At 38.8% G+C, this 16,843-nt stretch overlaps 1 protein-coding gene across 3 annotated transcripts; it reads right to left on the bottom strand.

Annotated features, from left to right (window-relative positions):
* Positions 1–1,436: 1,436 nt before the first annotated feature.
* On the bottom strand, positions 1,437–15,889 carry LOC141444887 (uncharacterized). 3 transcript variants are annotated; one of them, XM_074110633.1, is made up of 12 exons: positions 15,567–15,889; positions 15,018–15,158; positions 14,561–14,644; positions 13,291–13,332; positions 12,917–12,982; positions 10,376–10,564; positions 10,023–10,145; positions 9,007–9,177; positions 7,223–7,383; positions 4,991–5,110; positions 4,463–4,559; positions 1,437–2,119 (listed from the first exon to the last, which is right to left on the bottom strand). In XM_074110633.1, the coding sequence occupies exons 1-12, from the start codon at positions 15,672–15,674 to the stop codon at positions 2,099–2,101; spliced, it is 1,323 nt and encodes a 440-aa protein (XP_073966734.1). In that variant the 5' UTR covers positions 15,675–15,889; the 3' UTR covers positions 1,437–2,098. The 3 variants fall into 3 exon arrangements, with proteins under 3 accessions (XP_073966734.1, XP_073966733.1, XP_073966732.1); XM_074110632.1 differs by lacking the exon at positions 1,437–2,119 and adding an exon at positions 2,676–2,881 and having other exon boundaries at positions 10,376–10,555; XM_074110631.1 differs by lacking the exon at positions 1,437–2,119 and adding an exon at positions 2,680–2,881.
* Positions 15,890–16,843: the final 954 nt, after the last annotated feature.

Genomic DNA, 16,843 nt, shown 5'->3' with positions numbered 1-16,843 from the left:
CTAGGCCATCTGGTCGTCAAAATGCTATGCCTTAAAAAAGTTAACTAAACAAGGTGGTACTGATGAAAAATAATGTGAGATAGATAGATAGAAAAGATAGAAAAGTTTATTCCTGCTAAGAGTTACATTTTTAATTTACATTTGTTGTGCCAACTACAGAGCAGTAGTAGTGAGTAGTTTTTAAGTTGAAAAAAAATAAAAACTATTTTGGTTGTTTTTCACTTTTAATTATCTCACTTTGCAAATTAATCACACCGCATGCTTTAACAACAATATGGTTCATGTAACTTACTAGGCTTGATACCAGAGTACACGCTGGAGGGCGGAGCAACTTGACACCTTTTGTTATCAGCTCAGTTTCAATTTATTTGAAGCCTCTGTCTGCCATGATGACTGAGTTTGGTGGCAGAATATCAATTTTCTAATCTTCTTCCAGCTATAAAAAAAAAACTAAATTAGGTTCATGGTACAGAAGCTTAATATGATGAAAACTAAATTACATGGGTACATAAAACGGCATTATTTATTAGATTTATAAAATAAATGCTAACTGAACCAGATATACTATACCATTTTCTAAAGTTGGTATTTTGTGACCCCTACTCATATACAAATAATTAAGTATGTAATATCTGGAATTCTCTGCCCTTTTTTCTGCACTCCAACATAAATCAGACATGACTCAAGTTTCACGCATGATAGTGCATCTTCTGCAAATACGACAATAGTTATACTCGTATTTGTAGGTACTAGTAAGTGTATAAATAAATTACTTACGTTTAGATGATCTTCACAGCAATAACACTGGCGTTTTGAATCGACATCGATATCTTATTTATAACACCATAGCCTTTTCAAGTTCTTGTTTACGTGCACAAAAGCTTTTTTACTATTACGGCTAGTAGTGTTGGTGCGACTTGTACAATACATTTTTTATTCATCTCGGTATCCAGAGGCAAGCAAAGTTCAACGAATAAGCAGGTTCAGTCCAAGGTACTAGCACAGGTCGACGAGTAAAGTATATTAGGGTAATCGAATCCAGGGAAAAACATTATGTTTACGGGATGTGTTGTTTCTTTAAAAAATAATGGCTCTGTCCATCGGAGGACAATTTTTGCCAGTGTATGTTACGAGGATGGAACGGAATTGACAATAGTAAAAGTTGGTTGACAGTTGACACTAGACTTGACCACAGTTAAAAAAAATAAAAATAAAAGAGGGTGCCACATGACAAAGTCATGAACTAATCAACTATGTGGTAGCACTTTATCGAATTGTGACGTCATCACCAAAATATTTCAATAATTAATTTGAAAAAGTAGTGAACTAAATGAAAAAATATTGAAATTAGTTTCTTATAATTGACTTTTCTGTACAAAAAAATATAAAAACCGGGGTAATTTTTTTAGACATCCCAATTGTTTGTCCGAGGATGCTGCCAGATCTTCAGTCCCCTGTGACGTCTAAGTACTAAACTTTTGGAAATGTCTTTGAAAAGTTTCTAGGACCCCACGGACCAAGGGTCTCGACACCGAATGGGACAAAGTCATATTCGATGCCTAGACCCTTATACGTGGACGATTTTGTTTTTTCAGCCGCTTCAGATGCTGCAACGGCTCTGTTGCAGGTTCCACGGAGATGGGAAGGAGCCAGTGTGTCTGAGCAAGTGGCGTCCCACACAAGCACACGACCCATCTTCCATGGAATCAAACTCATGCCATCCGGTCTCTTACCATCGTCTCTAGCAATACCAGCGGGCTCGAGTAAAGACGGCACGTTGACGGTAGTAAGGGACCGGCGTATGATGTCGATATCTCTTCAAAAATTATTTAGTCATTATGAAAACAAAAGAAAACTTATAAAATTGTTATCATGATTAACACACGCAAGAACATGCCATGCTCTCGCAAGCGCAGTACATACACTTTTCTATTAAAGTTATTACTTATTTCTTTTTTAGTGTAGTTATTTCTAGCCCTGTTCATGAGTTTATTTGTTTTCTTCTGTACTTTTTATTTAGTAATTCGACTTGCTTGCTTGGACCCTTTAACATTGCTTCCAACTCCTCAGACGAAGGAAACTGCAACCATTAACACATTCAGCATCTGAAGACCCATTCCTGGAACAGATTTTATAACGAATACAAGGGCATCGCAAGTTAATATGGAGAATGAAAAAAAACATGAATTGTAGGTATTTTATGGAATTGTTGAATTCATTCCAGTTTCGGTTTTGACCGGGAATGATCGATCAAGGAAGTCAAGACTTAGGACTGCTTTGGTTGCTTTTTAAGAATCTCTAGGGGGGGAGGCAGCTGCCTGCTGCAGCCCCCTTGGCGACGCCCTTGAACGAATACGTTTCAGACCTGCAAAAGCGCCAGAAATGGAACAAAGATCGAAAACAGCTTCTCGAGGACTCTGGCGGTGAAGAGGTTAAGGATTCCGTTTATGTCGACTGAGGTATGCGACAACTAACCTAACCAACAAAAAACCCCCGACTTCGTCACTTCAAAGTTCAATATCTCAAAAACGGCTAACCCGATTTTGATGAAACTTGTCTAAGAACCATCGCTAGAAAACCTGATTTCAAATAAAAAAAACCGTGTTCAAATCGGTCCACCCGTTTAAGAGCTACGGTGCCACAGCCAGACAGACACACACACACACACACACACACACACATAGCCGTCAAACTTATAACACCCCTCTTTTTGCGTCGGGGGTTAAAAAGACCGGGAGGGAATAAAACCACATTAACATTTTTGTACTGAATTTTATTTCCAACCCTTGCAGAATCAGTTTTCTATTTCTGGGTCTCCTCACTTTTTCTTGCCCTTTTTTGCGCGCCGACGACGTTTCGGCAGCTCTCGGGGCTGTTTCCACTGCGGGTGAAAGTTAGGAGTCAATCAGGCACACAGTCGAAGACATGGCTGATATCAAGGGCGTCGCCAGCCGGTGGCCCATGAGGGGGCAAGATGATTGATATGGAGAATGAGAAAAGTATGAATTGTAGGTAAAGTTGAGAGCACATGAAGCTTTTCACATGTAGTATGAGCCTTACATCTACGGCGATTGTAATAACTTTGGTTTGGTTGCTTTACATTTGGCAACTTTTTAGAATCTCTAGGGGGGCAGCTGCCCCTCCCTGCCCCCCTGGCGACGCCCTTGGCTGATATTAACCTCTTCACCGCCAGAGTAATTCAGTCGTGACAGCCAATGAAATACCTCACACGCCACGGTCATCTATACATTGTGACCAACATTCAACTCGAAATTAATCCTTCTGCAATGGAATTAAAAATCAAGTTGATTTGTCGCTGGTTTTTCTGTGGCGTACAGAGCACGTCAGTTCGTTTGTGTCGTGGCGGTAAAGAAGTTAAAATGATGGACCATGCTCAGTGTAGGGTTCCGCAACCGTTACTAAATAAAGAAAGTTAGCGAAAGAGGGGTTGACTCTTCCTGAAATATTTCTTTTCTTTTCTGTTACAGTGCAGTATTTTTTTTACTTATTTTAATTAGCGGCTATCACAAAAGATATATATTCCAAATTACAGTAATATAAGTCTTGTAAAATGCGTGTGACATAGTTGCGAACGGACGGACAGACAGGAAGAAACTATAAAGCTTTGGTTTGCTAGGATCAGCGGTGCCGTCATTATAGCGGCCGTAATAAACGGTGAATGACGTCTTTAGAACGTTGTCTATGTAAACAAAATGGCGCGGTTTCCTAGAGAGCGATTATTGACACCGATCTCTAGGAAACCGGCCGTTATAATGACGGCACGGCTGATCCCAGGAAACCAAAGCTTGGGCCTACGTTAGCCGTCGCTTGCACTGCGCGGGTGGCCGCCTGTTGAACAACAGTACGAGCAGCGCTAACTGCGCGCGCGCGCGTCGCTTGCATACGATGTTTTGGTCCTAAGTTTTCAAGCGCTTTTTACCATTTTGACTAAGAAACCCTAAAAAGGTTGTAGGGCATCTAATCTTTCAGTTTATTATTTACCATTTTGTACACTAGAATAGCAATCGAACAAAATTTCGGTTAGAGATTGGCCGTAAATAGTACTCTTATTTTAAAATTGATGACTGTGGAAGCATTCTACACTTCCACTGAACGTAGATATAGTTTAGATATAAGTAGTTAGTGTTTAGTATTGTAACTAAGGGACCCCAAACATCCCTGTATTTTTATTATTATTATTTTTTTATTTTTTTTCTTTAATTGTATAATATAGTTTTTAAGTATTTTATTTGTAATTATATTATTATGAAAAAATGACTTTCTGCCAAGTTTCTTGCGGCGCATTCTTCTTGGCAATGATGGTCTTTCCGAAAGCGCTGGTAGTTTAAAAAATGACGTGTAAAAGTGCCCATTGCGGCCTATTTACTGAATAAAACATTTGAATTTTGAATTTTTTGAACCGTAATTCGGTTGGAAATAATTTCGGTCACGCACTACTTACCATAAAGTGTTGCCTCACGTGTTTGGGCAGAAACCTTGTGCTCTTGAAAACGCGGTGGCAGATGTAGCAAGCGCTCCCTGAGACGTCGTAATGGACGCTGTGGACGTACCGGACGATAATTGGAGTTGGAACGTTTTAGAAAATAAGTTCTTGTTAAAGAGATCATTTTTATCACAAGCATATTTGCTGGCTGTAGCTTTTGGTGACTGCACTTGCAGTTTCATCCAAACTTAATTTCAAGTCGATACCATCAACCGTTGAGGAGTTCCGTCCTGTGGAGACGATCCTGGCCGGACCAGGATTCATATACGTGATTCAGTTTCTTTTGACTGTACATACATACACATACTCTATCATAAAATAGAATTCATATCCCTATTCTCGCTCCACCGAGCCGTTTCCAATAGAGCTGCGCTGAGCGAAGATGGGTAAACGAAGCGTTTCTATTGGTTTATGAAACACATTCCTCAGAACACATCCTCGCACATCTCTGGTGGAAACACAGCCTAAAAATAGTGAAATACCGACCTGCGATAATGAGTCGCAAACTTCAGGCTGTCTTTATACGTGAGCCAGCACATTCCGCAGTCGGTGTCCTGTTTACTCGGCTCCGGCAATTGTATCACGCGTCTCTTTCGTCGTACAGGTCTGAAAAATAGGATTTAAATTACACAGGTTGTCATCAAATTGGTTAGTATAGTCTCAGGGTACAGTCGAGTACATATAATTTTAGCAAAATTTGATCACAGACATGTGAACGACTCTATTGTTACCGGGGTAGAAGTGTGTTTAGATATTTTGGACTGACTTTTAGCTGAGAAGTACAGGAACTCGGCTACAGTGTACACTTAAATATCAAACTTACAGTACTCTGCCATAAAGATTGCACATCGGTCTTTGGAAAGAGTCTCGGCTGATTTCGGCTTCGTAGAGCGTTGTCACACACTACTTATGTGACGTTTGTCAGTCGTTGTACAGGTGCAATAACATACGGACGCATTTAGATGAAAATATATTACAAAGCCTATTGTCTACCCTGAATTTATGTGTTTATATTATACATTTTTTGTACTGATTTGTGGTGTGCAATAATAGTAGATTGTACAACAAGAGCATAAAACGAGCCATTTTATCCAAGACGTTCATATAGCCACCTGAGCCGGTACGGCGAGGGTGGATAGACAAGTCAAGGGGAAAATGGGTTTAATGCTCGAGTTTTACACTCTGCTTTTCACTTCGATGGCGAGGAAATGAAATAACAACAGTGGAAACAATTGTTCACTTACTATGTACATTTTATTTTTCGTGCATTACTACATAATTATACATTTTTAGTTTTATTGATTTACTTTGATTGATTTTTAGTTTTATATAAATTAAAAATGTACTAAATAAAAATATAGAAACTTCTATGTTTGTGGCTGTTGACGCCTGATTACCTTGGTATAAGACGAAGATTTTATTTTATGCACTAGAGCATAAAGTCATTTTATGTCGCCTAGATAGCATAAACACGAACTTTACGAGCATGAGAAGTGAAAAGAATATTTGTATTGTATTGTAAAGAGTTGTTGAAACCCCCCAAAACTTTAAATTGTATGATGGCATCTTTAGGAAAAAGAGGGAACTATCCTTTTTCTAGTAGTTGCAACAGCTCTCTATAGATATCCGCATTTGACGTTAACTAATTATATCCATAAAGAAGATATTAAAACGTCACTTAATAAATACGATGTTTGATGGACGGTGGCCAGTTTTCGGAAATCGTCGTGAACAGCCAATTGTCTTTTTCCGAAGACCGATGTGCAATCTTTATCGCCTGGTACTGTACGAAGCTTGAGGTTCCGGGTCGATTCCTTGGTCGGGGCAGATTATAAATATATGAATAATATGAATGTTTATTCTCAGGTTTTAGACGTTTAATATGTAATTAAGTATGTATATATCTTAAATATATATGAGTACTAGCTTTTGCCCGCGACTTCGTCCGCGTGGAATAGTAACTTTTGGGAAATATTTAATTTATTTAGGATACCTCTTCTGCCAATAATAGCATACATTGCTATGAATATAAAGTATTTTTTTTTTTTCCATCCATCCATGTTCTTTGCGGGTAGCCACATTTTAGCAAAACGACGTGTATTCTACCCTGCCAACACAAAAGGACTAATTCTTCATAGTGAACTCTTGACACCTTACGTCCTTTATTGTAAGTTAGGAGGGTAGGATTATAATTAAGACGGCATTTTAGCTACACATAGTTCCGATAAATATACTTCAAACTCAAACAAACTCAAACTCACAACATTTATTGACAAGAAAAACACACTACATCACAACAAAAACCAGTAAAAACATAAATAGGAGATGAGAGAAAAATAAGAGACATTGTGCTGTAGTGTGATGCCAAAAGGACTCAGCTCAGCATGTGCCGTAGCCCTGTAACCAGAGCTGCCAGCGCTGGTTTTCAGCTGAACCCCGGTGAGTGTGCACCCACGTAACTTACACTAACACACACACACACACACTTGCACTTATAGTAAATTTGTTTGGAATTCCGTAAGAACTGTCATCCCCATATTTTCAAGTAAATAGGTCGAGTATGTTTACCCGTTGCCTAATGACCATAGTACAAGCTTTGCTTTGTTTGGGACCAGGTCAATTGTTCCATGTTATTTATTATTTATTTTTTACTAACCCACTGAAAAGTTCCGAAAGAATTTGGAGCCCTCTATGAGGTTACGAGGTATCGGAACTCACTGTCTGCTGCAGCGGTGTTGCCTGATGCACTCCAGGTCGGCGCTGCTGTGGCGGCAGACGCGACAGACGTAGCGCGTCAGGTGCTGCGCCGTGTGCTCCCGGAGGGACTCCGCCGTGGGGCATCGTATGGTGCACATGTGACACGAGTACGTGCCGGCGTCCTGAAACAAAACAAATACAAATATACTCAACGGCACAAAATTTGGCCCAGTCTTCATACAAAACTACCTATAATAATAATAATAACAATATACCACTAATAGTGAGAAAGTTCGTGCAACTAGACCCTGTAAATAGCCCTCAGCAATCTACTTAAAAAATATTTATTCTACAACTCTTGCTACATTTACTTGGTGGATAACTCGTAAATGTAGTTAATACCAGCCTAGAGCTGAGAAAAACCAATCCTTCGAAAATAATAATAATATAATATATATCACGGGACAATTGACACCAATTGACCTAGTCCCAAAGTAAGCTTAGCTAAGCTTGTGTTATGGGTACCAAGCAACGGATAAATATAATTATATAGATAGATACATACTTAAATACATATTAAACACCCAAGACCCGAGAACAAACATTCGTATTCTTCATACAAATATTTGCCCCGACACGGGAATCGAACCCAGGACCTCAAGCTTCGTAGTCAGGTTCTCTAACCACTAGGCCATCTGGTCGTCAAATTACTGCATACATTTGAGGGCCAGATTTATTGCTGTTCAGTAAACTTTGTTTCCTAAAATTTACACAGTTACATTTATGCTGGCCCCTACACTAGGTATGGCCTGTCCCGTGAGGTAAATAATATGGTTTATACCTAGTGCCATCCACGACGACGCGTGATTTTCTCAAAATGAGACATTAATGACATTGTAATAAGAACCACGGCACGCGTCATCGTGAATGACTCTACCAATATAAGAAACATTACAGTAACGGCTGTTGGCAACTGTACATAGGGTAAATCGTCAATTACTGGCCACCTTATACTAAAAATGAATTCTATTTATAGGTAACTAGAAATCATTTTTAGTGTACCTACCTAAGGTGGCCAGTAATTGACGATTTACCCTATATCATGACTTAGGGTGCCAGTCCACTGGAATGAACGTGATAAAAATCCACCAATATAATTAATTGCATAAAATCTCTGCTCCTCTTCAATGGACAGGGAGAGGTAACTAGCTTAAAAATTTCTACAAAACCGAGCAGGGAAGCTGGAAAGCTCCGCGAATAGAAAAACAGTCCGCAACTCCTTTCCGCGCTACTTTTTCGCTCCGCCCCTCTGGACAGAAACATCCCTTTTAAAAAAAAAACCTATGTAGTATGAAGCTACTTTCATAAGTTCATAACCTAGGTAACTTGTAACTACGACAAAAACATAAATAAATAAATATCACGGGACACTTGACACCAATTGACCTAGTCCCAAAGTAAGCAAAGCTTGTACTATGGACACTAGGCAACGGATAAACATATGCACTTATTTATATAGATAAATACATACGTAAATGCATATTAAACATCCAAAACCGGAGAGCAAACATTCGTATTATTCATACAAATATCTGCCCCGGCCGGGAATCGAACCCGGGATCTCAAGCTTTGTAGTCAGGTTATCTAACCACTTGGCCATCCGGTCGTAAAATGAATTTTAACCACAGAAAATATGGGAGCTCATGGTGAGTTGTCTAGGGGACGTAACCATGTCAACGAGGTACAAGAAACAGTTGATCGACCCAATCAACGGAGGACCTATTCTGTAATCTTCACTGTATTACCTCGTTATGCAAGGCAGCATGCTGTTTCATCTCCCGCTGGTTCTTGAAGGTGAGGGCGCAATGGACGCAGCGGAGCGAAGCGGAGCACGCGGCTGCGGCGCGCGCCTCCGCCAGCTCCGCCAGCGCCTCCGCCTCCGTTAAGCTCCGGACGTCCCAGCTTACACGCTCTTCCTGTGACAAATCAAAACTTTAACCTGAAGCAGTTAAAAAATCTTTCTTTCTCTCATTTTTCGCAGAATATATTTTTTACGAGTGATTCATTTCCAACTGTTCCATAAGGACTTTTTTTTTAATGTAAGTACTTCAGGCTTGTTATAAAACTAACCTAACCTAAAGAGTTCTACAGGATAGTCCTGAAATATTATTATATTATCCTTTATTAGTCTTGATTAGTTTACATTTTCAGAAAAATCGTCCAGCCATTGAAACAGTTGGGGAATGAATCACTTGACACAAATATCTTCGGAGAAAAGCCAGGACTTTTTTTTTTTTTATAAGACACCTTAACTTTGTTTCGTTTTTAATACTAGATTTGACGCGTGGAAAGTTAAAAATTGTTTTACTGCTATATTACAGGCATTGTCAAGCTAATTAAGATTTAAGCAATTAGTTTTAATATAGTTAAAAAAAAAATGTTTTGCCAAATAAAATAGTCAATTCCAGAAATAAAGAAAAATACAATCAAGCTTACAAATATAGTAAAAATAGTTTTTACGCAGGCCAAGTATTTTTTTTAATGTTAATTTATTAATAAACTTATTTCCCTTGGTCAGGGCATCACGCGTGAACGGCTGGACCGATTTCGCTAATTCTTTTTTTGTTGTGCCTGCTATTGTCAGGAGAAGGTTTTTATAAAAGATTTAGACCAGCTAGTTAATTATAAAAATGGTAAAACTTTTCTCTCCTTAACTATACTGAGCATAAAAATCCGGCCCTCAAATGTATGCAGAATCGGTAATTTTGTATGACGGGTGGGCCAAATTTTGTGCCGCTGAGCATATATTACCCTAACTCACCAATAGTGTGTCCATGTCATGTCCCTCCCTCCCCGCTGCTTTCCCGCGCCGCCCTTCCCTCCTGTCGGTGGAGGAGTGTTTTATCGCTGCACTGCTCGCGCTCTGCTCTCTTAGTCTTACTAGCTGTCAAAAATACAGTTTATATACACAAAAGTAACCTAAAAAGCATAGTATAAAAAAAACAATTCGTTTTGAGTTTTTCTGTTTGTTACCTAAGAACTCAGTCATTTATGAACCGATTTAAGAAAAAAAAATTGTACGAAATGAATGAGTAAATGTCAAAATCCCGCTGTCATTACACGTGTGCGTGACCTCAACTCTGGTGGCACTACCTATACTTGCTTCCAACTGACCCGGTAGTCTTCCTCGTTCCCGCAATCCTCGTCGCACGTGACGGTGGACTCAGAGTCCCGCGCGGCCTCCGCCTCCGCTTCGGGCTCCGACTCCGGCTCCGACTTCAGGTCCACCTCTTCAGTCAGCTCTAGCTGGCGCGAGCGGAGCCACGTATCTTCGACCGGCCACTGGCTGGCAGCCTGTTGGCACTGTGAGATGCGTGAAGTTCCAGTGAACGACTGAAGAGTTCTGGTTTCAGCTGTACGCTAATCATTTCTTCACAAATAGTAGATTATTGTCGTAGCCTGGAAGTAGCCAATAGCTGGCAGAGTATGAGTATTAAACGGACGAGCTTGCGAGTCCGTTTAACTAATACGAAGCCAGCAATTGCTATTCCAGCCGAGACTAATATAAAGTTTTTCTCAAAAATGATGATTAATTCTGAAATAGACTAAACTTTTTTCAAAATCATAACATTTAATTTTATTCCAATTATTTTCTTATGCTTTTCCGCCTTTTTTCATTAAAAATAAACTGCAGGTGTATTTTTCCACCGAAAACACCACAAGCTGTTTCAGACCCAATAAAAAAGTCCGAAGTTCCAACAAAATATCTGATACCGGCCATTAGACTTGGCTGTATACGACTTGTGCCAACATTTCCATGACCTTTTTAACTTAAAAAAAAATTGTGACTGATTGCAGGCGCGCTAATTTATTACTGTCGAGCTAGCGCGCCTGCAATCATTTTAACTTTTTAATTTTTCGCTGACCATAAACTATGCACTTCACCTTCTGATATGTATAGAATAATGTCAACTTTTACGGTCATTTTTGAGAAAAACATATTATATTACACGATTCTAATGGTAAGGTAATAAAGATCATTATGAGCACCAAAACTGCTCATCTACTTCTGCTGCTTACTGTACAGTACATACAAAGTGTTAATAGGGAAAATTACTGAAAATTTCTCCCGTCAGAGTGCAGCACTAGCACTAGCACAAAACCGTAAACAGTTTTTTGGATATCTTAAATGCCATAATATCGTATTATTTTAATTAAATTTTTGGAAATATCTTTTATAGGTACTAATACTCTTTGGTCATATCTGTCATGGCGACAAAATTTAAAGAGAACTGGCGTTATCCTGGGTTTGTGCTAGTGTCGCCCCCTGCGCAGAGACTTACATAATATGCCCTACAGGCTTAATTTTTTTTTTAGTTAATATAGGTCACTTCTAAAAATGTTTCATTAGTTTATCAGTTATATATATTTTTTTAAGTAGCCTGTATAGTATCCCATAGCTGGGCAAAGGCCTCCTCTCTTGACCTCCTCAACTCCCGTTCTGACGCAATGTCAGGCCAGTCCTTTGCGTACGTGTCCAGATCGTCCCGCCATCTCCTTCTCGGTCTGCCTCGATGTCGCTGGCCGTCCTCCGGCACCCACCAAGTAACTGTGTGAGCCCATCTTTGTGCGCGCATGCGACAGACGTGTCCAGCCCAGTCCCATTTTACTTAGCAGTCTTTTTCCCAACGTCGGTTATGCGTGTTTTTGAGCGCAGCGTGGTGTTCCGGATTCTGTCCATCTATTTCACACCTAATATGCTACGCTCTATCGCTCTTTGGCAACCTTAAGTTTGGACTTTTGATTTTCAGTCAGGGACCATGTTTGCGCACCGTAGGTTAGGACGGGCAGGATACACATGTCGACCAGTTTTCGCTTAAGTGTTATTGGAAGGTTTCCCTTCATAAGCTCATTCATGGACCAGTAGCTCTTCCAGGTGTTTTCGACGCGTCTTTCGACTTCTTTATCTTGTCGGTTGCTGAAGAGAGACTACTTGGCCCAAGTATATATACTCATCAACATATTGTGTTGTCTGTTTGTCTGCCCATCTACCGAGATCCTTTGTTTTGCGCTGTTGGTGATGTTGGGTTTTTGACGGTTGGTTGGCTTTTCGGTAGTCCAATCTTAAGGCTTGCAGTGCTGAGTTCTTGCAGCATTGATTCAAGGTCTTAACGGACTGTTTTGGAAATCAGGGCAATATTTCGTCAGCGAACTGGAGATTAGTTAGTCTCTTGTCACCAACAACTATACCCCTGTTTTTCCATAAGACTGCTAAGCTTTTAAAGAGTTCTGCGAGGGCGCTGGAGAACAGTTGGGAGACGGCGGGTCACCCTGTTTAACAACCTTTTTCGATAGGAAATGACTGACCTGAAGTTTGGAGCTTGATATCTGCTGTGCTATTGCTGTAAATGGATTGAAGGAGATTGATGTATACAGGCTCTATGTGACAATGCAGTGTGTAAAACTGTCAAATGCTTTTGAGTAATCTACTAATGCAAGATACAGAGGGACGTTGAACTCGTTTACTCTCTCTATTATTTGGTTTAGTGTGGAGGTGATCGCTGGTGGAAAACCCAGGGCGAGACCCGGCCTAGTCTACTGGCTGGTTTTTGTCCAGTTGCCCGGCAATGATTATCTAAATGACTGACTAATATTGTCATTTTATGCGAAATAAAGAAATTTGAATTTTACCCAATTTATGAAAAGAGCCAATACCTTTTTTGGAGCCATTTGATCAAGTTTTATCAGGGAATCCTTCTTAATTCGTATACAGGGCACCACCTAGAACAGAATGATAGCCAATTTTAATTTATTAACCCATTCAATGCCATTGACGCCCATCGGCGTCTTGGTGGACCTAATATAATGCGCAGACGCCGATGGGCGTCTAATTGAGCTTTATCTGGATGCCGCGGGCGCCGATGGGCGTCTGTTTACAGTATCGCGGTATTCCTTCTTAACCATATTCATCCCCATTGCCTCGTGGATCTCTGCGTTGGTCAGGCATAGAAAATATAATGAATATACTTTTCGTATAATATGAGGACAACGAAACCCAAAACATTTTTACCAAGACACAGTAAACTTACCTTCTGAGCAACTGGTCCTTTCTTAATCGCCATGGACACAATCTACAAAAAAACAATAGCCATTTTTTATTTATATCCTCCTGAGTCCTGACATTTTTTAACAATCTTAGTGCTTAAAACCTAGAAGTGGTTGACCTGCTTTGTTATTTTGGATATTATTTCAAAACTTAGAATCTATTCAATGAACAATAGTACTTTATAGAGTGCATCCGGCTGTTATTCTCAGTGTTAATTTGTCTATAATAACAAGGACTTTAAGAGGATTATCTACAATGATACATACCATACATACATGGCACATACTACTACATAGAAGTAGAAATAAACTTTATTGTAGACTAGCTTTTGCCCGTGGCTTCGCTCGCGCTGTATTGGCATGTAGCTTAAACCTTTTTTGATCCCACAAGAATCATACATTATTTCGGGATAAAAAGTAACCTACGTATTATGTTAATCCAGGGTACACGTATGCCAAATTTCATGCAAATCCGTTCAATAGTTTTTACGTGAAAGAGTAACAAACATCTAAACATCCATCCATACAAACTTTCGCGTTTATAATATTAGTAAGATCAGAAAGTAATGTACCGTCAGCCAAATATGTGGTCTACCACCCTAAAGTTAATAATCGTTTGCATGTCACAAAACAATAATGCCAATAGACGTGTCTGTCAACTTGAAAGTTTGACTTTAGCAACATATTCATTTGAAAGGAACTTGTTGAAAAATTGGTAGACCACTTATTTGGCCGATGGTACATACACATGAGATGCGACACACAAATAAATAATGCAAGAAAAAAGTCTTGAGTAAATAATAATAGCTCATGATAGGGAAGAGTGGCGAAAGAAAGGGGAGGCCTTTGCCCAGCAGTGGGACATATTACAGGCTACATAAAAAAAAAAAAAAAATAATAACTAGATGCGGAGCTAGATAGAGAAGCGGAGGGAGTAAATAATGCAAAGCGTTTTTTTATTCTTATTTTTGTTGAGGCTTTGAACACTCCAGGTGATCATATTGAGTGAGATCCATTTTGACACCCTTTGTTCTACGCCTACCTAAAACTTAATATACCTATGTTGCACATTGTTAAAACGCCATTATCCTAATTGTCACAACGCCTACATCTCTGTTGTACTAAAATGCATTAAGACTAAAACTGTTTGAGGTACATCCTAATAAGGGTTAAACGCATTAGGACTAAAGCAGTGTTTAGACTAAAATGCTTTGCGACAACCATCACAGCCTGTTGGTAGTAGGTTTTCATTACCTTTTGCTCCAAATCCTCATGCCTGACAAGCGACTCTGGTTTTTCCTTAACAAATATTTTAATTGGTGTCTCTTTATGCGCAGTCTGAAACAAAAGATAACCAAGTCAGATTTTTTTATTTAACTATTTTAATACTTTTATATTTATTTTCTTCCTTTCACATAATTTCATTTGTCGTACTTTTATTTTTGTTATAATAATATTCTTTTTTTTAAGTATTTTTAATGAAGTAATGTTAGAGAATACTGTTAATCTAATTATTCTGAAATACAATTGTAATGTTTAAAGAAACACTACTGTTATTTTCTATATAGCAAAAATTTGTCCCAAGCGAAGTTCGGTCACCCAGGCACTGTCAGCTAAATTAAGACAAGAGTCTTGTGGCGCGCCATGGTAGAGGCCTATGCCCAGCAGTGGACTGCTGTAGGCTGATGATGATGATGAATAAAGTACTTACTCCAACATGCTCTAGATTCAATTTGTGCAATTTGAGCAAATGCAGCACTCCTTTCAGCACCGTGTCTTGAAACTTCTTCATCGTCCCAATCAAATGATTGCACGGTCCGCAAAGCAGCAAGGTTGTGTCCTTTAGGGGTGTCTGAAAACACATGTTTCATACTACCAAGAGAGGATGCAGGGGGGCTACTGTTACTACGAAATTCGAAAATCGAAGTTCATATTCTGCCATCCCTCTCACTATTGTATTAAATAATATTATTAGCGTCAGCAGGAAGGCAAGATAAGAAGTTCCAATTTTGCACTTTGTAGTATAAGACCGGCTTTATAGCCAGGGGGTTCACATGATCATATTATAGTCATAATTAAGTAACTAGTGTAATCATGCACTTCAACTCTCGTGGCACTACCTATAATTTCATTTATATTTTGCATAACTTTTTAAAATACACTCAGCGGCGTAAAATTTGGCCCACTCTACATACACCTGTTACTGCATACATTTGAGGGCCAGATTTTTTGCCGCTCATATAGTTTAGATTCTACTTACTGTGTCTATTACATGCGATACTATCGCTTCCAGTATACTCCTCAGCTGGGGATTTAAAGCCATCAGGGATGATGGGCTGGCAGTGCAAATAGCGCAAATATAAAACATTGTTCATTGGTATTCGTAAAGTTAACTAAAGATAATAATATATGGCATAATCCACCCCAGCTAAATTTAAATCTTTTTTGTTATCATTAGCACAGTACAGTTATTTAGTCAATTGTAGTATTTATCAGTTAAATTAAGCAATGCGTAAACAAATAATCTATAAATAATATTATTTTTAATGAATGAAAGACCAGAAGACCACAGACTATTATTATTATTATCAGTGTGACCAGATTTAAATTGAGCATAATGCTAGCTGCTCGGGTAAATTCTGCTAAATTCTGCTAACGATTGAACTCAAATTTTGTATGAAAATATATAAAATAAAAACGCTCATGACTCATGACCGATTGTTTTTTATTAATAATAATAATCACAATTTAAGTATATTTCTTTTATTAATAATCATAACTCAGATAACCTAATCTAACCTATTAATTTGGCATATTAACATCTACATTTTTATACAGAGTCTTTGAGTTTCCTGCATTGACTAACATATTTTTGGATGGTGTGAAATTCACACACCCATCCTGCTCTTTCACAGCTTGCTTCACGTGCAATTTTGTTGAGCACATATTCAAATTAAACTCGGCTAATTAAAAATCCTGTTTGCTGCTAAACCTCTGCTAAAGTTTTATTAAATTCTGCCAAAATCTGCTAACTTTTTCTATTCTGCAGTATAATCTGCTAAGTATCAAAAAGGGGTTCAAATTCTGCCAAAATCGCAGAATTCTGCTAAATCTGGTCACACTGATTATTATTCCTCCCCTCAATGGCGATGGCGAACCACAGACTAACAAAATTGTTGACGTTTTGGACTGTCACTGTCACTCGACGAGGCTTTTTTTTTATAGCAACAGAGTTTTTTTACCGTACAACGCATGTAAAGTACAACGGCAAAACCTTGGCAAAACCTACAAAATTGACCTTCAATGGACATAGCAAAGAGAAAGGGGAGAGAGCCATATTTTTCTAAAGAATCTAATCTAATCTACAGCAACAATGTAGCCAACTCAAAGGTAGTAGGGCCGAAACTCGGCCGAAAGATAAAATTCATAATCGATCGACTGTACAGATTTTTTGAAATTAAGTTAGAATTATGAGCTAAATTGCTTAGTTGGCATTGTTCATATTTTTTATATTATTTTCTTAAAATATAGATAACT

This window comes from Choristoneura fumiferana, chromosome 30, assembly GCF_025370935.1.
Source record: "Choristoneura fumiferana chromosome 30, NRCan_CFum_1, whole genome shotgun sequence".
Classification (NCBI taxonomy): domain Eukaryota; kingdom Metazoa; phylum Arthropoda; class Insecta; order Lepidoptera; family Tortricidae; genus Choristoneura; species Choristoneura fumiferana.
This window is presented reverse-complemented; position numbering and strand designations above follow the sequence as displayed.